The 26,910-nt window shown below is 40.1% G+C and overlaps 1 protein-coding gene across 3 annotated transcripts in view; it reads left to right on the forward strand.

The window, feature by feature from the left end:
* TGFBR3 (transforming growth factor beta receptor 3) overlaps window positions 1–26,910 on the forward strand; it is a 199,988-nt gene that overhangs the window by 110,368 nt on the left and 62,710 nt on the right. For all 3 annotated transcript variants that reach the window (XM_040232333.1, XM_040232335.1, XM_040232334.1), the window contains exon 4: window positions 13,479–13,616. In XM_040232333.1, the coding sequence (XP_040088267.1) occupies window positions 13,479–13,616 (138 nt within the window). The remainder of the gene's footprint in view (window positions 1–13,478; window positions 13,617–26,910) is intronic.

A 26,910-nucleotide genomic window follows, 5' to 3' on the forward strand; every position in this document is an offset into this window, starting at 1 on the left:
GTAGGCATGGGTTGTAGGATAATGATGGAGAGCACTTTACAAGAAGGAAAAGGTTGAGAAGGCCTGGGAGATCCATCTTTATATGGAATAAGTTCCTGTGATGCCTCAGGTGATGACTGTGCAAAGTTCCCGAGATATATTGAGGGCCCTGTCTATAACTAATATGTAATTTTAAACTATGGGACAAGTGTGTTTCTAGTGCTTACAAGTATTTATTTATTCCTCATAAAAAGTAGTCACTACTCTGTTTTTCAGATGAAGAAATAGCAGCACAGAGAGGTCAAGCAGTTTGCCCGGTCACACAGCTAAGGAATTAATGGAGCTGGAATTGAATGCAAGGAGTAGGCTGCAAGTGTCCATGCTCTCAGTCATTATGTGATTCTGATTAGTCATATTTCACTTAATGGGTTTCATTTTAAGTCATAAAGTATTCATCAAATCAGTCTGTTAGGTGCTAAGGCATTCCTAAGTTTAGCTTGAGGCGAATGTCAGACCCCCCCTCCTTCCCATGAAACGTCTGGTCATTCACTGTTCTAAAAGGGACTATATTCACATTGTACATCACGCTTTATGTCTCAGTGCTGACTGGGAACCTTTCATGGTAAGTGGATGATTAATAGAAAAAAGAAACAAAAATCATAGAGTTTAGCTACTTGTTAAACTCTGGTTTGAAAAGTTTGTTTGCGTAAGGATGTGGAATCTGATGGTGACTTTGATTTTAGTAGGTTTCCTTGTTTTAAAAACAAAGTTATTTTAGAATTTTATCCCCCGAAAATAGGTCTGAAAATTTTAACTTTTCATCATCCTTCTTCCAGAGAATAATAAAATTTCCTTCACATGTTGGAGTTTACAAAGAATTATGTTTGTCATAATATAAATTATTTAACCTTCTCAACTCTCCTGTGTGACTACTCTGATTTCTTTTGAGGTAAGAGGAGATTTAATTTAATACATCTTAGGAAGAATAATGGCTTGTTCAAAGCTAGTTCTAATTTTAGAACTTGGGCTTATAAGCAAGAGACAACAAGCTCCCACAGACTCAAATATACTAAGACATAGACAGATTGGATCTGAACCTACCAGGATAGTATTTTGAGCTCTTTATGAGATACTAATGAACTGTCATCACTTCCCTATTAGATTTGCTTTATCCTAGTATCATTTTCTTTTGAAATAATTACTGTTGAGAAGTATTCTCAAGTATTTTACTGTATTGCTTGCTAAATATATAGACTTTAAAAAAATATCTAGCAGACTTCTTTAGAGAGTAAATGAAATAAGTGAGTGAAGTGATTCTGAAAGTCTTAAGAAAAGTATTCAGTAATGAAGTTATGGAAGCCCTAGCTTCTAGGATCAGAAGGGGGTCTTAATGGTCATTCAATCCAGTTTATCCTTGTGTGTGACTTTTGTTTCTAAAATATCTCTGACAAACACTCACCCAGCCAATACAAGTTGTTCAGAAAACTGGGAAGGAGTGGAAGAAACAAGAAAATGTATCACATTGACAGATTTTGCCTGTTTCTTTCAGACACCTTTAGATCTAATCTCTCCTGCTTGGGAACCCTGCCCAGCCAAGCCGGTGTCGCCTCCCCCAACCCTTGACATCTTTTCTCCCCACACACCCTGGACATATCGCCGTCTTGGTTGGTTTTATATTGAATATTATCATCACCTTCAGGAGTTGGTGATGGACAGGGAAGCCTGGCATGCTGCAGGCCATGGGATTGCAAAGAGTCAGTCAGACACGACTAAGCAACTGAACTGGACTGACTGACCATCACCTCTTCATGTAGCTGACTTTCTCTGGATTGTGGTGAACACCTTGGGGAAAGATAGGCTGCATCTTATTCCATTTTTGTGTTCAGGAATGAGTATAGTGCCTGGCACATCCTAGGTACTTAATTAATGCTGTTTGAATACATGAAAAACGTGCACAGGAAACACAGGTACCATCTGAAGCCAGCTTTGTGTGTTCCTGAGCTTTGACTGCCTTAGATCTGGAGTCATAAGGGTTGGTGCGAGCATTCAGCCTGCTAGGATATGCTGAGTTCCTTGTACTATCATGTAAAGCTTTTTCTAGAAGAGATTTGAAGCTCAAGAATTGGTCAGGTTTATGCTGCATGAAAGCTTAAATCACATTTTTTAAAATTGTGTGGTAAAAAAGAGCAACATAATACAGTATTTACCATTTTAACCATTTTAAATTACGCAGTTGAGTGAAATTTGTACATTCATGATGTAGTGCAAATATCACCACTATTTTGTTCCAGAACATTTTCATCACTTCAAAAAGAAGCTCTGTGCCAGCTAGCAGTCAGTCCCAGCCCTCGCAATAACTTCCTATCGCTATGGATTCACCTGCTCTGGACATTTCAGATAAATGGAGTCATACGACATATGGCCTTTTGTGCTGACTTTTTTCACTTTGCATGTTTTCCAGGTTCATCTGTGTTGTAGTGTATGTAGAACTTTATTCTTTTTATTGGTGAATAAGATTCCATTGTATGGATATACCACATTTTGTTTATTTTATGTCATGTTTTCATGGAGAGATTTGTCACTGAGTCAAATTTCTTATTTCTGGCCAAATATCATGAATGGTAGAGAATCTTCGTTATTTCTTTGAGATCCTGGTTATTTTGGAATATTTAAATTTATAGTCTAAGCCTGACTATTTTGTAATGCAAGCACCCCATCCCTTTCCATTTTGGCTCTATTTACTGCTTAGTGGTGGTGTTTTCAAAGGATGAGTCAAAGACAGAATGGTAGACTATAGTAGTTTTACTGAAAATGAGAAGTAGAAGACTAGTGGCTGTTGACTTAATAGGTGCATTTGGATCTTCACTGAATTATGATCCAGAGCTTAAGCTGATTCTGATATTTTTTTTTAGAACCTTCCAGACTTTGGTCAGGATTTGAAACTTTCTTCATAGATGTATTATGGAAGAGTTGCTTTTATCTGCTTTATTTGCATGGGAAACTAAGTCTTTGTAATACTGCTGTGCCTTCTGTGTTTTTAAAATAGTAAAATTCAGAGATTATAAACTTTTTAAAAAGTCATTTTATGTATAAAAATGAGACTATGCATAAATAGTTAAGACAATTAATATTTCCAGATATTAAGGTAAAACCTCATATTTCCTAATGTCAAATATTGGGGGCAATTTTAATTATTCACTTGGAAAAAGAATGTCCTTTTCTCTGTTGCTCTGTAACTCACTGATTCCCAGTGACTGACTTGACTTCTCAGGGTTTCAATTGGTTGACTATATGTATGATATTGACAGAATTATTGAATCTTCATTATTGGGAAATGAATGACTGTGTATAAGTTATGATTTGAAGATCAAATGGTTTGTGTTAGAATTTGCACTCGTTTCATTTTGAGATAAAATCCCTGCCGTGACACTCAATTCTGATTTACCTGTAAATAAATGTCAAGAGGATCATTCTTGATCTAAATAAGGAATGTTGTTCAGGTTTCTTATAACTTAGTCTTCTGCTTCTTTCTTTTACTTTTTATTTTCCTTTTTCCTTCAGGTTATTAATATGTGCTGAAATGATTTCTAAGAGTATAAGATAACTATAATGGATTTGTTACCAGGTCCAGCTCTTTACTGTAGCTTGTCCCTTTCCAGTTAGAGCAAATGTAATAAACTACTTTTAATGGTGCCTGAAGAAAATAGGAAATTCAACCCCTTTAATATTGGCTTTAGGAAGATGTGATCCCATCTTAGACACTTATCAACTATAGCATGCCAAATTCTGTATGCATATTTTGGCAACCTTCCCTCTGTGATCATAGATCTTACCCTGAAAACTCATTGCAAGGCTTAGGGAAAACTTAACTCTGAGAAGGGAAACAGTACTGAACTCTAGTGTAAACACTTTAAACCGCATTTGCTCTATTGTGCATTAGCCTGTTCTGACATAGTTCATTGCCTGAATTAAAAGCATTTAAAATTCTGTGCCTCGAAGAGACAGTAGAACATATGGTCAAAAAATAATGCTTTTTCAGGAAAAATACTCCCAAGGCACAGATAACATGTTTTCTCACCTTTGACGTCTGAGTTATTTGTTCTCCCTTTCTCAAGGATGGGTCATGTAATGTTGAAGCTAAAGTTCCTCTAAAACATTTCCATTTAAAATTATGACCTGGCTGGATGAAACCAGAATACCCTTAGGGGGCTGGTACTATGACTTTCAGGAGTTGTTTTGCTAGAGCTTTCAAAGGAAACTAGACTTAACAAAATTCCCAAGACTTTCCTATAGTGACCAGAATTTAGTTTCCTTAGAGAATGCTTTGGTCTAATCCGCATATCTGCTGGGAGGCCCTGGAGCTCAAGGAATAATTGGCTCATACCTCTGTCTGCTAATTCTGATTGTAGAAACCCAGAGGAGGGTATATTTGTGCAGATTTCCAGAGCCTTAGCATTCTCATGGCCCTCTCCACTTTCTGGGTATATAACTTTACATGTGGCATGTCTGAGATACATTTGATTGACTTGGATTTGAAAGGCAACCAACACCATCTTGACTGCCATAATGCATTCGTTCATGAGAATGGTGAGCATTATTAAAGCTTTTGTAGAGGAGATAGAAGGAGATAGTATTCATAAAAATACTTGTTGACCCATCCCTGTGGATTTCACTGACCTCTCAGCTTGTACTGGCCTTCTGTTGTCTTGCTCACAACTTAATTCTCTTCCTTTCTTCTCTTTCTCTCCTTTCCAGAAGCAAAATAATTCCTGCCTCGTACTCCTTTAGAGCATCCCCATCACCCCCTCTGCCCTATGGCCAACACCCAAGATTAAGAATGAGGTGGGAATCAAAAGACATAGATTGGCTGGGTGGATGAGAAACATGTTCATGTATGCACTTCCACTTACCACATTACTTAACCCTCCAAATTGTATATAATTATTTTATATTCTTAGGTTAATCATGCTTCCATTATGGCTTGCAACTATAATTACCTTCGATTTTTGTCTGGCTATTGATTATGAAGACTGATAAACACCTTTTACTATTGTGAAAAAAAAAGAATGAGGTGGGAAGGTAGGGAGAAGGAAAGAGACTGACATTCCATTCTGTTCTTATGAATAGGCTATGAATATTTTTAAGAATAAAACAAGTTCATTCTATTCTTAGTACTGCCAGTTTCTAGCCATATGTCTTTGGCTGGAAATTATCTAGCCAAAATTATCTCTAAGCACAAGTTTCTTCATCTTTAAAATGGGAATAACTATAATTATGCAAAGTAACTCTTGATAAGAATAGCAGATCTTAATCCAGTAGATGAACCGATGAATCTGCTTACTGTCTTTGAGAGATGATACTAATGCCTCTCACTACTGTTCCTGTTAACATGGCAACCAAGTGTGGTGATTTTGAACATCTGTATCTTAGTAATTACTCCTCTAGATTTCTCTTTTGTGTTAGAAAGGAAACACTGTATGCCCATTCAGAATTCCTTACCAGCTTCAGGTTAATGTACTAGTCCAGGGAAATCCAAATGCCATCCTTTAACATTTAGAGCATCAAATTAAATTTAATCACTACCTGCACACTGAGTGGTACATTTGCTAACTTTAAGAGGGTGTGTAAGCAGCAATCTTGATTGAGATTCATAACTGCAGTTTGCAGGTGGAAATGATTGATCCAGCACTCACATCATGTCGACATTGGGTTCCTGCTATGCTGCCTTTTAAGTTGGCTTCCACTGGTCACTCCATGATTCTCTTTATTGTACAAGTCTGTTTATCACAGTAATGACAAGCTATCCTGACATCCTGTAATTATAGACATATACATGTCAAAGGAATGGCTTACTAAACAGGTAGCACAGACAATTTTGAGCCCATTGTAAAAAGCAGACATTGAGAGGAAATAAATGAACACAGTACATATTATAGGAAGCTTTGGTTGTATATTAGTGTTAGATACAATAATAAAGTGTTTGGAATCGATCTATTTATTAAGTATGACAAGGAATATGAAAAAATAAAAGCAAATATTTTTCATGTTAATCACTTTGCCAGTATTAAGTTCCTTCAGTTTTTCTAGAAGTTTAATTCCTAACTGTTCTAATACACTTCACTTGCCTGAATGAAAATCACTTAAAATTCTATGCCTCTAAAAGATAGTAGAACTTTTGGTCAAATTTTTGTGTTTGTTATCTGTCCCTGAGAAAGAGAACATGCTCCAGGGTTTTCTTCATGTTTCATGTATTTGTATTCGCATAACTGTAAAAAATAATCAGTAAAATCATTCTGTTTTCTTGGCTTTCACTGTTTGCCTAGTGTGATTTCCCTCTATGGCATAGGTGGTACTCTGCTCTGTCCTGTACTCACAACAGAGGAGGATAATCAGGGTGTTTATTCTCACAAAGCCTAGGCATGGCCTTGAAATTCTGTCCAGCACACGTTCCAGGCAGCCCCCACCATTTGTTTTGGAAGCATGAGTTGGTGTCTGTTTGCTTTTCTTGACTGTGTTTTAAAGTTCAAATAGAACTTGATAGTGAAATTAATGTCCTCCTTATCGATGCATCGCCCCCACCACGTCACTTTCTGGCCAGGAAAATGCAACTATTTGACTCTGTAACCATTACTTGAGTCACATTTCATGAATAGCTGTCATTGGTGCTTCCTTTTACTCATCTTGCAGAAACCATGTTGCCTGCTCACTAGATATCTAGCCCTGTGCTAGCCCCAATGATGCAGAAATGAGTGTGACTTAGTTTCTGCCCTTGAAGAGTGCCCTGAGGGTTTCACAGTGTAAGGCCCGGGAGTCAGTGCCTTGCAGAGTAGAAACTGAAGCGTGGTCTGTGGGCATGGCCCTGAACCCGGCTCTGTCTGTGGGGCAGGGAGGATTTCACTGCAGGCTGCATTTTGAGCTGGATGCACTTGTTGGTCCAGGGGCTGGCTGGAGGGTGCTGCAGGCGAGAATCCTGAAAGATGATGGTGTGTTAGTGACAGAGACAGTTCCATTTTCAGATGGGAGATGCTTAGTGCTCAAGGACAATGGGAAAGTGACTGTCCGTGTTCCCGCCTTGCTGTCAGCCCCATCCATTTCTCAGGACACCTGGAGTCTCCCCTTTCTCAGCCTCTTTTTCCTATACTGACTAAGCAGTGGGCCACTCTGGGAGGCAGGGCCGGGGTCCCTAGAATCCCCTTGCAACTCTCCCAGCCAAGACTCCTTTAGAGGGTCATGACCTGTAGCTTCAGAAATATTCCTCTGTTTATACGAGCCCTTGTCTCTCAACCCCCAATGCAAATTTAGTTCCGAGTATTTTTCCAGGGCATTCAAATATAGACAGGCAGACTTATTTCTGCATTATATTTCAGACTTTCATTGAGGGCCTTTCTTCCTTATTTTGTGGTTTTATTAGATTATTTTCACAGTCTCCTGGGGAATCTTGAATCCTGTCCTTGTGGAGGGGAGGAAGACTTAGTTTTGGAATTGACTGGCTGTGTCCCTCTCATCATGTTAAGTGTCTCAAGACAAAACCATTGGGAAGGAGCATGATGTCATTTGTCATAGAGGTGAAGTCAAAAGAACTCAAAACCTTAATGCCAGTGAGGCAAAGGTGAATGATCAATTGACTTCTTAGGATAGGGTGGAGACAGTAGGGGTCAGAATTCCTTGAATTTAACATTTAACTGATTGATGTTCTAGAAATTCAGAGAAATGTAAAAATAAAATCATAAGGAAATTTTTTAAAGTTCCAGATCCAATGCTTCAAGAATATTTTAAGGGAATCTTTTTATACCAATTCCCAGATGGCAAAAGACAAGCAATGGTGAATAAAATGTCAGCGGTAGGGGTTCCTCAGATTGGAATACCCTTTAAAACACGGCAGAGAACTAACTACCATTCCCCACTCCCAGCAACTGGTTGCATATTTCAAGTGCATCTGAGTCAGATTTGAGTTCCTAAAAGTCCCATTGCCCAAATACAAGGGAAATTCGAGTTCAGCTGTGGTTGCCTTGGTGTCCTGAAGTAGGTTGGGCCCGGCTGTGTGAATTCTGAGCGCTATGGGAATCAGATGTAGGATGTTTTCAGTTACTGCCAACGCCGTTGCTAAGTGGTTGTCTGCTTACTTCTGAAGAGGGCATAGATATGGCTATACAAACACCAGGGTGGGAGTTTATGGGGCTTGTTTATAGACACAGTGCTGGAGTGCTTCTCTTATCTGTCTTCGTGTAAACTGATTGTTGGATCATCCATTTCAGACCAGTATTTGGTCTGATTTTAGAGAACAGAAGTCCCTCTGGTTGTGTTTTGGATGACTTCACTGTTTCATGGGTCCATAGGGGCTCTTACTAGAATCAGAAATGTTGACATGGAACTTCACTGACACGTTAGCAAAATTAGACAACTGTTAGACTTTTGTATCAGTTTCTTCGCTTGCTTTGCTTTTGTTTGTTTTAACAAACCCCAAGAGGAGGGGATATAACTAATAAGAAATTTTTGAAATCACTGTGGTAGAAATAATCTTGCATCTCTGCCATGAATCCTGGAAAATTCAAAACAGTTTTCATATGGCATCTTTCCATCAAGAGAGTGGTGTTCTTTTCTGTAAGAAAGTACATAATTCATTTAGATAAAGTGATTTACAGGGTTTGCTGCAATGTATGGTTTTTGCTTATCACAGATAATCTGTGGAGAACCGAGTCTTCACCCAAACAAGGTCCAAAGAAAACCCTTCCTGTTGTTTTCTGGTGATAACATGGCAAGGACACGCTTCCTAAATGGGAGACAGGAAGTTTGTCTTCCCACTTGGAGGCTTTATGCTCCTGAGAGTTGGCCTTGACTTTGGTCAAGACTGTGTTCAGATTCCCCAGAAGAGTACTCAGAAAAGATTTACTTTGAATTTCTTTGTAAAATAGAACTACATTAATTACATCTAATAGTTTGTTGAAGTGCACAGATAGCCTCATAAGACCTAATATCAACAGATGTCATGGAGCAGATTAGACCAAATGGTTTTCCTGTATTTTCAGTAGTGTATGAGGAACAATGTCTACATCAGAGATGTGACAGATCAGATTTACTGGTATTTTCTCATGACATTCGGAAGACTGAATATTCAGCACTGTTTAAGACAAACCTGATTAGTGCTGGAACTCTTGGACAGGGCTTTTTGAACTGCTGTGTGCTCAAGTATGGTTTCAAGAAGTCACTGAAATTCCAGAAGCTACATGTGAAAATTTTTTAGTTCTGCATGTGTACTAAGTCGTTTCAGTCATGTCTGACTGTGTGTGACCCCATGGACTGTAGCCCTCCAGGCTCCTCTGTCCATGGGATTCTCCAGGCAAGAATACTGGAGTGGGTTGCCATGACCTTCTCCAGAGGATCTTCCTGACCCAGGGATTGAACCCCTGTCTCTTATGTCTCCTGCATTGGCAGGTGAGTTCTTTACCGCTAGCACCACCTGGGAAGCCTCTTTTAGTTCTGAGTTGTCATCTATTATGTTCTTTCCCTGAGGGGATGATATTTTTAAAATAGAGGTGTAATTTCTAGTTTGATTAGAGAGAGTAATTTTGTTTCTGTTTCTGTGATTAGAATTTTCCTGCTCTTCTAGAGTATATTCTTTAACATGGGTTAATGGTTACTTCACCTGGAGTTCATGGGTCCTGCAATGGATGTATTTCCCTGACATGGTCAGAAAGTTTTATGTGTCTGTGGGGTGTTTTGGTGTGTGTGTGTGGTGGAGGGTGTGGGGGGAGGATTCATAACTTGCATTAAGCTCTCAAGAGCTCTGTAACTCCCAGAGGTTAAGAAAGAAGCCACTACTACAGAGATTGTCACTGTTCCCTCGTGAAACCTGTGGACTAAGAGATGACCCTTATTTTTATGTGTAAATTTGATGTAGGGTTGAGAGTCAACTCTCTAAACTTTTGTTTGGATATCCAAGTTGAAAATTATTGGATATACTGCTGTTTCTTTGCTGCAGCCTGTCTCACCTCTGATCTTCTGACTGTAATCCCTGGACAGTTTACACAGCGGGGAAAAAGCTTTAGCTCAACTCTCTTATCTTTGTAACTATAGTCTATCCTGATCTATAGTTGATTCTAAAGAGAATTTTCTTTTTCTCATTTTTTTTCTTCTCCCTTTTTCCCCTTCTTTTTTTCAGTCTGAGAGAAATTAGGCACCTTAGCCAGGAATTCTTTAAGAGCTATTCTCGGTATGTTCTCCCCACATTTCTGGGAGCTTTTTTACCTTCGTTCTTTGTTGGTTGTTTTTGATTGTCCTCTATCTTCCCTTCAGCATGATTTATTCAAGTGGAGGAAGGTTGCTGAGGGGTTCGGTGAGCAGGTGCTTGGGGGGACTCTCTGTTGCTGCCAACTGATCTTTTTAAAAAGTATTGAGTATTTTTCTTTTAATTTCCCAATTGTAGTGTCAATTCTTCTTTGCCAAATGGTTTTTGGGGCTTTGCCTGGGCCCCATGTGCCAGAGTCGGGGATTCATCTTGGCCAGACACTGCCACATATTGAAGAGGGAACCGATTCCAGGAAAGCTCAGAGAGCCATGGCTCCTAGAAATCTCTCCTTGATGGTGTGAGCCAGGCCTCGACACTTTGGACCATCTGGAAAATTTTGGACTCGAGCACCAGTATCTGTCTCATACATATTTTTCTTTTCATTTCCTAAGGTTTTTTTTTTCCCCCTAAATTCTTGTTCATTGGAGATATATATTTATTACTGTTTTATCTGTGAGCTCCAAGGAGAATCGTCTGCCTGAGGACTGCAACTATTCTTTGTGCTCGATAAACAGTTTTGTAATGAATAAATCTGGAAACTTTTACACATTAGTAGTGACAGAGTGTTTCTTTGCAATTGTCAGGTACTCTTAGGCAAGGAATGATTTCATCTCTCCTTCCCCACTCTCCATAGTGTGTGCTTTCTGTAGTGGGTGTCTCTCTCTCTAGTTAGTGTAGCAATATGAATCTCTGTCCCTGCTCTGTTTCTGCCGCCTCTCCTGTTTATAGGGGTGATCAATCTGACTGTTTCCAAACGTGGACATATCTCCAAAATTCTGTGAAGTTGATTCTGTACAATCAGAAAACATGTTATTTTGCTGTAGCTGTACCTGACGTCACTGTTCATTAGTACTCTGCTTTTAATACTATGCTTATGCCAATACTCGGAGAAGGCAATGACACCCTACTCCAGTACTCTTGCCTGGAAAATCCCATGGACGGAGAAAAGCCCAGTAGGCTGCAGTCCATGGGGTCGCTAAGAGTCGGGCACGACTGAGCAACTTCACTTTCACTTTTCACTTTCATGCATTGGAGAAGGAAATGGCAACCCACTCCAGTGTTCTTGCCTGGAGAATCCCAGGGACAGAGGAGCCTTATGGGCTGCCATCTATGGGGTCGCACAGAGTTGGACACGACTGAAGCGACTTAGCAACAGCAGCAGCAGCATGCCAATACTAAACTGACCCTAGCAGTGTTGCTGAAATAGCTCATGATAGAGTCTTGCTTCTATGTTTTTTCACTTTTCTGTAAGTTAGTTAGCTAAATACCTTTGAGTCTATTCAGATTAAAAAAACTTTTTAGGTAACATAAATTGATGAATTTATTGTGGTAAATCCGTCATTAAAAATTATCTACTCTGTATTAAGCACAGTATTAAATGTAAGACATGTGTTTGCCTACTGGGTATTTGCAGTCTGTTTTGAAAATCAAGACACATATTCTCAGTAGTAAATGAACCAGATGGTATTATATACCATAATGCAAATTATTCATAGAATAAGATACTTTTTGGCCTTGAAAAGCAGAGAATTAAACATCCAATTGGCATTTATCAAGTGCCTACCCTGTGCTAAGGCATGGAGATTGATAGTTTAGTGTCTTGTTATCAGTGACCCTAGAATACACTATAATAAGTGACACTGGTGTCCTAGGCAGTTCTGCAATGAAAGGCAGAGATACACTGAGATCAGAGCGGTCCAGCAGTCATTGGGAAGACATCGAGTAAAGTAATCCAGCTTTGAGAGCTCTATGCCTAATGGCGGTACAGATTCAGATCATAGATCTAGCCCACTTAATCTTCATAAGGATTATGGCTGAGACGTAAAATTATTTCCAGTGTGTATCTCAGTCTGTGTCTTTCAAATTAAAGTTCTTTTTTTGCCTAATCACTTGAGGGTGCTTTTTGGTGAGTTCAACTTGTTTGCATGTGTGTGTACTCCAGTATTCTTGCCTGGAGAATTCCATGGGCAGAGGAGCCTGGTGGGCTACAGTCCATGGGGTTACAAAGAGACACAACTAAAGTGACTTAACACGCATGCACGCACTCATGCTAAGTCGTTTTAGCCATGTCTGACTCTTTGAGATCCTATGGACTATAGCCCACCAGGCTTCTCTGTCCATGGGATTCTCCAGGCAAGAATACTGGAGTCAGTTTCCTTGCCCTCCTCTAGGGGATCTCCCTGACCCAGGGATTGAACCTGCATCTCTTACGTCTCCTGCATCGGCAGGCGGGTTCTTTACCACTAGCACCACCTCAGTTTATTTAAATACAAGTAATTCTTGGGTCTTGCCTTGCCCCTCTGGACAGAAAGCCAGTGGAGACATACTTATATGAAAGTGTCTATTCAATATTTATCCATCCGTTTGCTTTTCCATGTTCGTGTTGATTGACCTTGGCTGATGTGCTCTGGGAGGGTGTTGTTGAATCCTCTGTGTCCAGATCTCCTCACAGGTGCTTTGGGGTGATGCTAATTATGACAATGTAACCCTACAGTAGTCCTTGATCTGCTATCAAAACTGGCCACAGTTTTCCTATCCAAACTCATGGTTTTCTTCTCTGTTTTTTCTTTTTTGGGATTGGAACTGTATACAGTCAATTTTTATTCTGTGTGTTCTCTGTGCCTCATTTCTTTGGAAAACCCCTTCGAGCTAATAGCTGGGATGATGAAAGCACTGGCAGCTCCCTTTGGCAGCCCCTCTCCCTTAGCTTTCGGTGCTTTTCTTTGGCAGAACTCACTTGACTTTATAGAGAGAGATTGGCGCTTACCTGGAAGAGAACAAAGTCATTTCTTTGACGATTCAAAGGAATGACCTGCCCCCAGGTGATTCTATTCTCCACTTTTAAATTTAGTCATTTGATTTGAAGGATAAGGCAGCCCTGAGGGAAGGTAACTTTTATTTTGCCTTTGCCAACTCTGAAAAAAAAAAAAAAGTGTTTTGTTTACTTGTATTCTGCTTTTACTGGGAGCTGATTCATGTTTTGGTTGAAATTAGTGTGGATTGAACCACATGATATAGCTGTTTTTTGTAGTTAAAAAAGGTCAAATATTGGCAGAATCATCTAGTTCAGCCTAATATATCTGATCTGTAGAATCTGAACTAGCTTTTAGCTTGTTTCTGTTAATGGTGAGCTGTGAAATGGTATGCCATGTACTGTGCTTAATGGTTTTAATGGAAAGCTAGTGCTAAGACTTCTCTTTCTGTTTCTTCCTAGGTCACTCTGCACCTGAATCCCATCTCCTCAGTCCACATTCACCACAAGCCTGTTGTGTTCCTGCTCAATTCCCCCCAGCCTCTGGTTTGGCATCTGAAGACAGAGAGACTGGAAGTTGGGGTCTCCAGACTTTTCTTGGTAAGTGCTTAAAACCCTCCCAACGTGATCCTTGAGCATAAGGATATAATGACCCTAAAATTTTCAAGGCTTTTACAAAGGCTTATTTCATTGAAATGTTAATAATAGCAGAGTCCACAGTGTATTAAAGTTGGATTTTGCTCTTAGAGGTATTTGGGTGGCATTGATAAGCATTCACAGAAAACAAATACCACTCACATGTCCTCTTCTATGCATGAAGAGTCTGGTCTTGCTTGCATGTTTGAGCAGGATCTGTAGTCATACTCTGTGTGGCCTGAGCTTTGGTCTCAGTCTCCCCTTCCTTCCTCCCCATAGTACCAGGAGATTGTAAATATTGTAAGTAGCCATTAGATATGTGGTCTCTGACCACAAAATAAATATGTACAGACCCATTTTATTCATATACAACATGGGCCTAACTATAGGAGACTGACAGTGCTTTTGAGTATGAAGGGAGCCAGTTTAGTGTAAGTGCTTGTAGGATCTGTTTGTTGAGAAAGTGACACAGTGAGCTCCAAAATGAAAACATTTGTATTTTATAAAAAAGCTGGAACCCAGCTCTTGTGGAAGGATCCAAATATTACCTACTATTTGTAAATCATGTCCTTTTGAGTTTGCCAGAAACATCCAAGCTCGCTAGTTGTGGAGAAATTGACGGGTTGTTTGGATAGAATTTTTGGGGTATGATATCATGTCTGATGATGAGCAACACTGCACAGTGATAACTCACATTGTCTATTGCTGGGGATACATGCTAATGTCCTCAACTGCAGAGCCACGGACTCCCAAACCTCTCTTGCCTACAAGCAATCAAGACGAGAAGAGTCCACAGTTAATGGTGTTCATCTTGCACAATGAATACATTTTGCCTAATTAATGATACTTAATTCAGATCTGTAGTTTCTTATCACTTGTATTTGAAGTGTACTTTTAAAATCTCAGAGGTACCCACTGAATAAAATAAGACTCCACAGACAATACAATTAAAAAGTAGATAATTAAATGAGTAAAAAGGGAGGAAAGGAAAGCTTTTTATAGAAGAATACCAATGAATAGCTATAGAAGGAAGGATGGAATTAGAAAATCATCAATTTGTAACTGTCATAGTAAAAGTTGATTAGGCAAGAGTCGTCAATAGATGCTGACTCCAGTGGTGGTGGAGGGTATTTGAGGAACAGTATATTTACATAGTCTTACTAGTTATTATTCTAGCCAAAAATCCTTATAACCTGAGTCTAATCATGAGCAAATGTGAAGAGAACTAAATTGGGTCACGTTCTATAGAGTAACTGGCCTGTCCTTTGCAAAAATGTTAGTTATCGAAGAAAGGTTGAAGAGCCATTCCAGATTGAAGGAGGCTAAAAAGACAGCTGTGATCCCTGGGTAAGGAGTGGCACTGTCACTATGAGGAACATTATGGTGACAACAGGAGGAATTGAAATTGAGCCTATAGATTAAAGTATCAATGTTGTATTTCATGAATTTTATAATAGTACTTTTCTTATTCAAGAGAATATCCTTCTTAGTAAACATAATACACTTCAGCATTAAGGGTTAAAGGGCCAAATAGTTCAGAGAAAAATTCATATATAGATAGAATATAAAGCAAATATGGCAAGATATTGAAAACTGGTGAATCTAGTTAAAGAGTATACATGAGTTCTTTGTACTGTATTTGCAACTTTGTAAATGTGAACATTTTAAACCCCAAAGTACATTTACAAGATAGGAGTTACTAGTAAGTTAAATTATAGCCTTTTCTGAGAATTTAAACTTTCATTACTTCTAAATTTAAAAGGCCAAAAGTCAAAATTAGTTGTTATTGGGCTTCCCAGGCGGCTCAGTGGTAAAAAAATCTGCCTGCCAGTGCAAGAGACACAAGAGACATAGGTTCAGTCCCTGGGTTGGAAAGATCCCCTGGAGGAGGAAATGGCAACCCACTCCAGTATTCTTGCCTGGAGAATTCCTTGGACAAAGAAGTCCATGGTGTCGCAAAGAATCAGACACAAATGAGCACACACACATGCATACACACCTTATTGTTATCAGCACATTTATTTAGCACTTAGTATGTTCCAGATATTGCATAAGTGCTCTAATGTTTTCTCTTATTTAATTCTCACAATAACCCCATGATGATGGGGATATTTACAGATGCATTTCCAGATGAACACTAAGATTTAGAGAGGTTAAGTAGTGACCCAAATCACTTGGCTAGTTACTGACAGAGTTGAGATTCAAATCCAGAAAGGACTTAACTCTACAAGCACTTATTCTAAATTGGCTCCCTTCATACTCAAAAGCACTGTCAGTCTCCTATAGTTAAAGGCATTTGTGTAACGGTTATTACTATAAAATCCTATACTCATTTTGCCCTTATTGTGCAGAGTTGCGCTGTCCAATTCTGTAGGTACTAGCTGTGTATGTCTATTTAAATGAAGTAAAGTCAGAAATACAATTGCTTAAGCACCCTAACCATTTCAGGAACTCAATTTCGGGAGCTACTACATTGGGCAGGTTATGAGCAAGGACTTTTGCCTACACTGGTTTGAATCTAAGCAGTAACAAGGGGAAAGTATTTAATTTCTCTAAGCTTAACTTTCCTCAGTTGTAATTTGGGAGTGATAATAGTCACTACGTCATGAGGTTGTTCTCTTGATTAAATGCAATTACATGTAAAATGTTTAGTATGGGACCTGGCATGGATAATTTCATAAACATTACTACCATTTTTGTTGCTATTTATTATTAGTCATTAGTAAAGACCACTTGGGAAGGATGTTGAATTTACATTTCTAATTATGAAATGTCTAGCTTGGCCAGGGAGGCCTGGCATGCTGCAGTCCTTGGGGTCGCAAAGAGTCAAAACGACTGAGTGGCTGAACAACAACAACAATTAGCTTGGCCGGCCCCAGACTGAAAGGAGTTCCTGTTTCTTTGGGCTGTAGATCCAGATGAAAGTGGGGGTCACATATATTGTAGTTGCACCCATCGCTTTCTGGATTCTTTCTTCAAACTGCCTCTCTGCGACTTTTAAGGGAAAGTATCTAACTCCTAGTTATTATTTATTTGCTTTAATTCTGTTTAACATCGGTAAGAACTGCTTTTTGGCCATTAGCTTATGACACACTAACAATGAACTGCAGGAGATGGTTTTAGTAAACAATTCAACATCAGCCCTATCTGGAGTTTATCCCATGTAAGGAGATTGTAGAACAAGTGATGAAACTCAAATTACCAACACATGGGAGGCAACACTGGGAGAAGTCAAGGATTCAGATTCTGGGGCACCTGAACTCTGCCTTGCTGTCCAACAGGCTTTCTTTAGGGAAAATGGTTTTCTCTATCTGTGCATTTCCTCGTGACCTGGAAGAGATGGTGGCGCATCTGTTGTTCATTCCGGTTCTTAGATCATTAGACAACGAAAGGGTACAAGTTCTCTCACAAGCTGGGCAACTCTCCCTAGCAGAGATGGTGCTGAAGGGAAGGAGGCAAGGCGAGCTCTTCCCTTGTTCTCTGTAACTTGAAATGAATGACTTGCCAGCCACTGGGGCAGAGGGATCGGGATAGATCATTGCAGGTGTGTTTCCTTTATTCATTCATTGTAGTTAGAGGTAAAGGATAAGATAACTAAATTATTTTACATAAAGTGTTTCATCCAAACACTTCAGAAGGTCCCTAGAATCTTTGGAAACTGAGGCTTAGCCATGTCCTTCAGTGTCTTTTCCCAGGTTACCTGGAGAGCTGAAGGGAGCTGAGGAGAGAGGGTAGGTCCCATGATTCTCAGTCTAAGATGTGCATGTCCTTTGCTGATGGATTTGTATTACTGTCCTAAAGCTGTCTTTACTTTAGAGTTATAATACTTTAAAAGTTTTTTTTTGTGTGTGTTTTGTCTGCATTGTGTGACTTGTAAGATCTTAGTTCCCTGATCAGGGATTGGGGCACCCTCAGCAGTGAAAGCACGGAGTCCTAACCACTGGACTGCTAGAGAATTCCCAACAGTTATTAATTTTAAGTAGGATTGTGCTGTGCTTAGCTGCTCAGTCGTGTCCGACTCTCTGTGACCCCATGGACTATAGCCTGCCAGGCTCCTCTGTTTATGAGGATTCTCCAGGCAAGAATACTGTAGTGGGTTGCCATGCCCTCCTTCAGGGGATCTTCCCAACCCAAGGATCAAACCCCAGTCTCCCACATTGCAGGTGGATTCTTTACCGTCCACCAGGGAAGCCCAAGAATACTGGAGTGGGTAGTTTATCTCTTCTCCAGGGGATCTTCCTGACCCAGGAATTGAACTGGGGTCTCCTGCATTGCAGGCAGATTCTTTTCCAGCTGAGCTTCAGGGGAAGCCCAGGATTGTGAGAGAAGTTCAAGTAGTGATATTTACTCATCTACAAACAGGGTGACCTTTTAAGTTGTCAAGTCTGCATTATTATAACTGTCCAATTTACAAAAGGAAACCTTTCATAATTAGTTAGCAGGATCTTGTGTTACACAGACTGTCTCAGACACCTACGAGGGTGACTGAAAACATTATATTTTAATGCCATCTTAAGATGGTATCTGTTTATCTGTTTTCTACTGTCAAATCTTTGCAGTCCTCCTCTTGATTCCACTGTGCAGGCAAGAGGGAGTGTGTCAGGTAGGGCGGAAGTGGGATTTAGTTTCCTCTGCAAGTGCAGTTCTTTTATCTGGTTGTTCTGGTTACCTCGGAAATGGGAGTGGATGAGAGTGATTATTTCAGGCTGAGTGTCAAGTAGTAGATCTGTGAGTATGTCACTCACACACACACACACACACACACACACACGATCGAATTGTCACAGACTTATAGGTTTTCTTTTGCAAGGTGTAGGGATATCCCAGAGAAGATTGAGTCAGTTAGAGTTATCCTTCAGTGCAACCTAAAATAAAAATAATCCTACTCTCTCAATCTGTCACGTTGAAACTACAAGTACAAACTCTGTTAGAAGGATCATCTAAACTTATCTTTATTTATGCAATTATTTCTGCATCAAAGACAAAATAGTGCAATAAATGTCTGAACTTTTAACCTAAGTTTGCTAAAAATGATTGAGCAGAGTCACAATACTGGATTATCTTTTAAAACATGCTATAATTTGAATAGGCATTTCTCCAAAGAAAAACACAAAGGGCCAATAAACATGTGAAAAGATGCTCAATATCATTTGTCATTAGGAAAATGCAAAGATGCATGATACAGGGTGCTCAGGGCTGGTGCACTGGGATGACCCAGAGGGATGAGATGGGGAGGGATGTGGGAGGGGAATTCAGGATGGGGAGCACATGTACACCCATGGCAAATTCAAGTCAATGTATGGCAAAACCAATACAATATTGTAAAGTAAAATAAATAGAAAAAAAAGAAAAACAAGAAAAACAATAAATAAATAAATAAAACCATAATGAGAATCCACTTCACGTTCACTAGAATGGCTTTAATAAAAATGGCAGATAACAAGTGGTGTTGAAGATTTAGGGGAATTGGAATACCCATACATTGTTGGTGGGAAGGTTAAATAGTGCTTTGGAAGACAATTGGGCAAAATATATGTGCATGGAAAAACTTGTCCACAATTATTCACAACAGCATAATTCATAATAATAAAAAAGTGAAAACAACCCAAATGTCCATCAACTGGTGAAGGGTTAAAAATACCCTGAGATATTATTTGACCAAAGGAATGAAGTCTGATACATACGACAATATGGATGAACCTTGAAAACATAAATAAAAGAACTGAAAGTGAAGTCGTTCAGTCGTGTCTGACTCTTTGTGACTCCATGGACTGTAGCCTACCAGGCTCCTCTGTCCATGGGATTTTCCAGGCAAGAGTACTAGAGTGGGTTGCCATTTACTTCTCCATAAAAGAAGTCAGACACAAAAATCTACAGTGCATGATTCCATTTATATGAAATGTCCCAAACAGGCAAATCCATAGAGATGGAAAGACAATCAGTAATTGTCAGAGGCTAGTCGGAGAGGAGGATGGGAAATGGCTACTAACGGTATGGAGTTTCTTTGGGGTGAAAAATGTTCTGAAATTAGATAATGGTGATTATTACCACAGTTGTGAATATACTTAAAACACTGACTTGTACAGTTTAAAAGGAGGAATATTATGATATCTCAATGAATTATGAAGGTAAGTTGTATAATTTTATGTAATTTATATAATAGAATTATAGTAAGGTTGAATTGCATCTTAATAAAGCTGTTAGAAAAAAAAAACTTGCTACAGAATTCTTTTCAAAATGATGTTGTAAAATCAGTGAACCCAACTTTAAAATCATTTTACTTTATTCTGTGAGTTTTATTTAAAAAGAAAAACAAAAAACCTTGCTTTATTTGTATTACAAACCTGAGCATTCTCTCCTGCAAGGTCTGTAGACTTAGAACTCTAGAACAAGCAGATGTTCTCAAATGCCTGGTTTCTAGTAACATGAAATGTCTAATCCAGGAGTCTTTGCAGCCTTTATTTTGTTTTGTTTTTTATTTATTTATTTTTGGCTGCACTGGGTCTTCATTGCTGCACAGGCTTTCTCTAGTTGTGGTGAGTGGGGGCTCCTCTTTGCTGCGGTGCTTGAGAGAGATAAGCAGCAACTTCTTCCAACCTCATTCACTCTTGGGATAACAGTGCTGTTATTTATTTTTTCCAGCCATTTATCAATAAAATCAGGAAAGAAATGCCTGTAAATATGTGTGTTTGAAAAAAAGTGGTGAGTCAAAGGGGCCCCCTTAAAGGTAGAGTTTCCAGTATTTGGGGCATACTTAACACCAAAATATTATTCATTGTTTGTCTGAAATTCAGATTTAACTAAGTGTCCTGATTTTATCTGTCAGTTCTATCCAGAGGTAACTCAGATTTTTGTTTCTAGTTCACACTCTGGCCTGGATGTCAGGAGGCCCAAGTATTAATCTTCGGTTCCATCGCTAACTAATTATACATCAAGCACTACACAAAACCACTTAACTACCCAGGTCTCAGTTTCCTCATCTCTGAAGTTAGGAGGTGGCACTAGGCAATCTCTGAAGTTCCTCCCAGTTTTCAAACTCTCCAAGAATGATAGTACAACTGCTGCATACTAATGTTACATCCCAGTTTAACTGGAAACAGAAAATGGTAATCTAAACATTGCCCCTTCAGCAAATCCAAGTAAATATCAGGGCAGGGCAATTGAAATAAATGAGAGAAACCAAATTCTATGCTCTTTGGATTAAAAACAAATAAAAATTTAACCCTAATGAAAAATGTAAATTAATACCAGGACCATGCTTAATATTTAAAATCTAGTTTTGTGTTTCTGACGGGGATTGGGGGTTGGGTAAAGAGGCTAAGGTTGCCAAAATTGGTTTATCCCTGTCACTTAAACTTGAAGGGGGGGGCGGGGAACAGGTCCAAATATGTTGGGGCTCTGCCACCAAACCACAGGCAGTTCTCTGGTCTGCGCGGCAGTTTGGATGACTGACAAGGCTCAGTGAAAAACAAGTGCTATTTGTTTTCCTGTGCCCAGTATTTAACTGGAAATCAGAAGGCAAAATTTCCAATCAGTTGTTAAATAGCCCCAGATGTGTGCTTAGCATTACTCTAGGAAGGGACACGCACAGCCTGTAGCACAGCGCATGTCCAGAAATTCCTCTTCTGAATCCAAGTGATGTGTAATTGAGCCCTGAGCATCCAAAAATACCCTCTGAATAGCTCAGACATTCAAGTTTGCTTGTGGAGGAGGGAACTTTTAAAAAATTTCTATATTCTCTACTGTGTTGCAGTTAAAAAACCTGGACATGATTTCTTTTTTTCTTTTTGAATTTCCTCCTTTCTCTTGTTTGGCAGTTCTCCCCACCTTTAGAAAAACATGGTGTTAGCATACTTGGTGTGAGGTTTCTGTAGCTACTTGTTCATTCATCCAACACCCAGTTTTCAGTGCCTGCAGGACACTGGGAACTGTGCTAAGTGTGGAGGCTCCAGAGCGAAATGGGGTGGATTGCCTGCCCTCAAGTAAGATGGGAAAGATGGTTATGAGACTGGGAAGTACCATTGGCGGATCCTGAAAACTGGAGAGTGTGCGAATCCTCTTATTTCAAGTGCAATTAAGGCAGCTCTCTCTGTGAGGCTGACCCTGGAGCAGCGTGTGGTTGAGGGCTTAGGGGTGCCTACCTAAGCACCAGAAGTGCTTAGCCGGAAGTGTCACCCCTATATACTAGGGGTCCAGATATGCCATTTTGAATTTTCCAGTGAGGTCTTTCCCCAAATAAATTCTCTCTTAAAGGCAGATTAAATAGCTAAATGTTTCAAGATTGGTTCTTCCTTTTTCTTTTTTAAAAATATCTCTTGTGGAATGACTCACTGTGTCCTGTGGGATATTCCAAGTGGTTCTGTACCAGGCACTTTTGTTCCAGAGGCTGCTTATCTCCTGGTTTTGTGGCTTGTCCATAAGAGCCTTAATTATAAGGGGCTTGGTCCTTTCATGCACTAGAGTCGGTCAACTACCATATTTCCTAGGAGTGAGTTTCTGGCCCTTTTGCGGCGAGAGAGCTCTTCCTAAATGTCACGGAGGTAATTAAGAGCATTGGAAAGAGTCCAGTTTCAGCTAGTAATCTCGGTCCAGAAAGTTCTTGAAAGACTTCCTAGGATTTACCCTAACTCGTTGTATGAAAGCTGGTGAATGCTGCCAGTGAGTGGCCCCTTGGCCTTCTGAGGTTTGCCTGGGTGTATTCTTCCTGATTAAGACATCCTGTCCTGAAGGCTTCACGCAAACATAGACTTTTCCTGCCTCTGCTGGACTTGCTGTGCCATGTCTGTGTGGGAGAGGGCTGGTGTTTCTTTGTGTAGAATCCCATGGTGTCCTTTAAGGTTTTACTGTTTCAGGCTGATCTGGTAATGTGAGCAATCTGCCCTTCCCAAGCATTGGGCAATTGTATCAAATGTTACATCTCCAATGCCCTTGGTGAATGCGGTAGGCAGCCTCCAGAGAGCTGTTTGGTAGAAAAAGCAAATATTTTGTTAAGGGAGATTGAAGAATATTTTTTTCATGTCATGAGTTGGGGGAACTCTGTCTCCTGGGAAGTACTAGTGAGGCTGACTTGAAAGCTCATTGGTGTTGCATTGGTCCTCTTATGAATTGCAGACATTGAGGTCCTTGGTAAGCATTCCCCACAGGAGCTGATAGTCACTGTTTCTCAAAAGGACCACAGGACGCTCTGACTCCTTAGGCAGAGTCGTTGGAGTTATTTGAGGCAGCCAAACATAGGATAAATGGTTTTCCCCAAGACCTAGTTGCAAGAGGTTGTCCTGTGTCTGACTGTACATAACAACAATATTCTCAGATGCTGTGTGAAGCTTCTGAAATAGTGCTACCAGTGCTCGTGGCTGGAAGTTATAGTGGCTGCCACCTTAAAAGTACCAAAGCCTTCTAAAAGGGATTGAAACAACCCCCATTTTCTTTAAAAGTCTTTATTGAATTTGTTACAATATTGTTTGGTGTTTTGGCCCAGAAGCATGTGGGATCTTAGCTCCTCAACCAGGGACAGAACCTACACCCCCTACATTGGAAGAGGAAGTCTTAACTGCTAGACCACCAGGGAAGTCCCCCCTATCGGTGTTTTGAGCCCTTCTTTCTGTGATATTTTCCCCTTTGTTTGGCGCCTTCGCCATTGTCCCTCAGTCATAGACAGTACAAGGAAGGTGACTCTCCTACGGGACATGATTCAGGTTACAACTTAAAAACTGCTTCTTGACCGCTTTTCTAGCAACATTAAGTCCGTGGGTTCCTCCGCTTGGTCTCTCTCGGTCAACCCCACCAGGATGCCCGGCTCTAATATCTGCATCTGTCCTTAGCCCTCTGGGGATCATTTCTTCATTGACGTTAAATGAAGTTCAGTTCAGCCTTCCCAGCTTTGGCATAGGAGATCTCCTTAGTCTTCTCCAGAGACTGTGAACCTTACGCTGGAAAACCATGCAGCCTGCCTTTGGTTGGAAGCTAAGCTGAAGGAAGTTCAAGAGGGCTCCAGCCAGTGGTTTGGATTGAAGGCCCCACTCCATCCTGGCACCCAAGGACATGTCCCTTTGAAACCCCTTTCCCCAAAGTGTTCTTAGGTCTGTGGTTTTTGGGTCAGAATATGCAGCTCCATTCTCTTGGAGCTTGCATCAGCCCTTCACAGAAGCTGTATCAGTCAGGGGTTATCCAGAAAGGAAACCAGTAGGAGGTATATATGGGGAGATTTATTGCAAGAAATTGGCTTGCACCACTGTGGGCACAGGCGAAGCAAGGCAGACATCCATAGGGCCGGCAGTCAGGTAGGGTGGCTGGAACTCTCCAGGAGTGGAGCTGCTGTCCATAGATGGAATGCCTGCTTCCTTAGGGAAGCCTCAGCTCTGCTGTGAAGGCCTTTCAACTGATTGAATCAGACCCACACAGATTAGCTAAAATAGTCCCTTACTTAGAGTCACCCGGTTATGGACTTTAATTACATCTACAGAATACCTTCACAGCACATCTAGATTATTGTTTGAGTGAATAATTGGAGACTATAGCCAAGCCAAACTGACATATAAAAGTGAATGTCACAGAGGCTTTTATATTTCATATGTTTACAGCCTGATGTTCTTGTCATCTTAGATCAACCGTAGTCTCTATTCAGTCATTTTCAGATCCTGTGGCAGTTTTTGTCGCTGTTGTTTACCATAACAGATCTCTCTTCTTTCAGCCAAGCCGTTTTTTGCTTCCATATCAGTCATTATGATTTTATATCTGCCCCTTCCATTCTGTTTCTCCTCCACTGCTGCCAGCACGACTCCTCCAGCTGCTGGGAAATGGGAGAGAGAGAGACAGAGAGATGGACAGAGAGAGAAGGAAATAACGAGACAGGGAGACTGTGCAAGAGGCAGAGAAGGCGTGATCCCTAGCTCTGCCTCAGTGCTTTCCTTTGTCACTCTTGTACACACCTGGGTTTGTATTGTAGTTTTTGGAGTTCTGCAGATGCAGTTTGGATGCAGTTTGAGCATGCACGTGTCCCTTGCTAAATTTCTGTAAGCTGGGGCTTTACCTAACCTCTCAGTAGGAACTCTGACAACAGAGTTGTCAGATGTGAGGATTCAGAATCTATGAAGTGTGCACTGAGTGACCTGTAATTGCTTTTATGATTTTCTCTGCCAGTGTTTCTATTGATGCGAGCCCAAGGGGCTCCTATCTACCTTACTTTACTGATTTCTGGAGCTTAGTAGCTACTACTCCATGGAGGTGGAGTAGAAAGAGCTCTAGAGTGAGAAGAGAGGTGTTTGGTTTTTTGTCAACCCTGCTTTCTACCAACTTTGTGCCCCAGGCGTATTCTTTAACTTCTTTGAACCCTAGTTTCCTTGTTTGGAACTTAGATGGTCCTGTCTTGATAAAGAAAAACTCTGTAGAGGGAATTATAGGTGCCTGTTTGGAGTCAGGTGTTTGAAAAATTCAGTTTGTGCCCTTGAACCTGCGTTGGAAGATTGGATATAACTTAAAAGAAAAATAGAAGAATGAATCCTTCTTAGTGAGGAATTTCCCAGAACCACATTTGATGGGCCACAGTATATTGTGGATCATGGCAAGGACTGGTAATGATGCCAGCATTTTGTTTACTTCCTGGAAAACACTCTAGATGATAAATACACTTTAAATTTTGGGTCACACTCCTTCTAACATCATGCTATATTGGAAGATGGGAAAGGGTAAATATAAGAGTCTTGAGAGATGATTTTATAAGGTCATCAAGGATCCCTGTGTGGCCTGGGGCTTTACTTTGGAAAACTCTATATTGTAAAGCAGCTTGCACTTCATTAATTTGGTAACCTGTGGGGACTGAGTTCATCTTTCAGAATCAGTGAGTTATTTTGCTTGTCTTTGTGTATGTGCATATTCATATATACTCTCATTTTTGTAACATTTCCATGGGAGATTAGAGTATTGCTTTTGTACTGGCTCATGTTCAAGTTTGTGCATGTTTCTATTCTGTGGGTAGCACTCAGAGCTTTCCTCTTGGACATGAGTAAATATGTAGGGCATTAAAAACAGAGGGCATTTTCAATCCTTTAGTTCTTTATATTTCAACAGAAATAAAAATTAAAAGCAGAGGATGATCACCATGAGTGTTTTGAGAAAAATTGTTGAATATGTGTTAAGTCATTTTGTTGGACAGAGTAATCTGGTTGTGGATATAAAATTAAAGCATCCAAAAATTTTTAAATGGTCACATGGATTCATGTTTCTTGAGTGCACTGTTGGCAGAGATCACAATCACATGGCTCATGAATATTTAGCTTTGCAAATTATGCCTGTAGGTTCCATGGTCATGGAAGTTATTATTTCTTTTAAAAAAAAACTGAGAAAAACATAAAGTTATGATATATGGTTAATAGAAAACAGGTTTCAAATCACATGACAGGAGGAAATAGGCAAGCCCAGTCCTACCAGGAATTGGGGTAGGGAGAATGTGTGATTTTCCTCTTTCAGAATGTAGGGTTCTGTCCTCATTCGGGAGGTAAATGTTTCAGTACTGCTCCAGCACTTTATGTAAGTTTGTTTTTGCTGGACTTGGTACATGAAATACATCAAAGCACCATCTCCTCATAAGAGTGTGGGCACTCTTACGAGTTCTAGGGCAGATCAGATCTGCATAGATCTTACTTATGCAAAAACCTAAACTCCAGAGAGATGCCTCTCCTACTTTACCATAAGTCTTTTTCTCCCCCCTAGAATTCAACTAACAAAGTCTTGGCATGGTAGGTGTTTCTGAAATGACCGTGTATTTTTCTTTGCTTTATTTGTTTTCCGTATTTTACTTCTTCTGTTCTCTTAAGCAGGCATCTCCAGAAAGAGATGTGTTGGTGCAAGTGTCAGGCAAAAGGAATAGGAGTAGTAAAGATTGGGTGTAAGGCAGGTCAGGAGAGAGAGAGGAGCTGACCCTGATTGTGCAAGTGCTGAACTTTCAGCAATGCCAAAGTCATGTAAATGTATGAAGTTGGGTATGTGTGTTAGAGCAGCCTCCTGGAGCTGTAACCTGAATAGCATAGCAGGCACTCACCCAAGTGATAACTCAAGCTCCAAATGGACCAGCTATTGGGTGCACGTATGTGTGTGTGTGTGTCTGTGTGTGTGTGTGTGTGTGTGTGTGTGTGTGTGTCACAGAGAAAGAATGATTGATTGATTCTTGAAACAGATTTTCCTCTGACATTTCAGCAGGCATTTCTTTATCATTGGGGAGCTATGGTTCCTCATTTCACAGGGCTCATTTCTATCTTTTTTG

The sequence above is a fragment of the Oryx dammah genome, unplaced genomic scaffold (assembly GCF_014754425.2).
Source record: "Oryx dammah isolate SB20612 unplaced genomic scaffold, SCBI_Odam_1.1 HiC_scaffold_28, whole genome shotgun sequence".
In the NCBI taxonomy this organism is placed as follows: Eukaryota; Metazoa; Chordata; class Mammalia; order Artiodactyla; family Bovidae; genus Oryx; species Oryx dammah.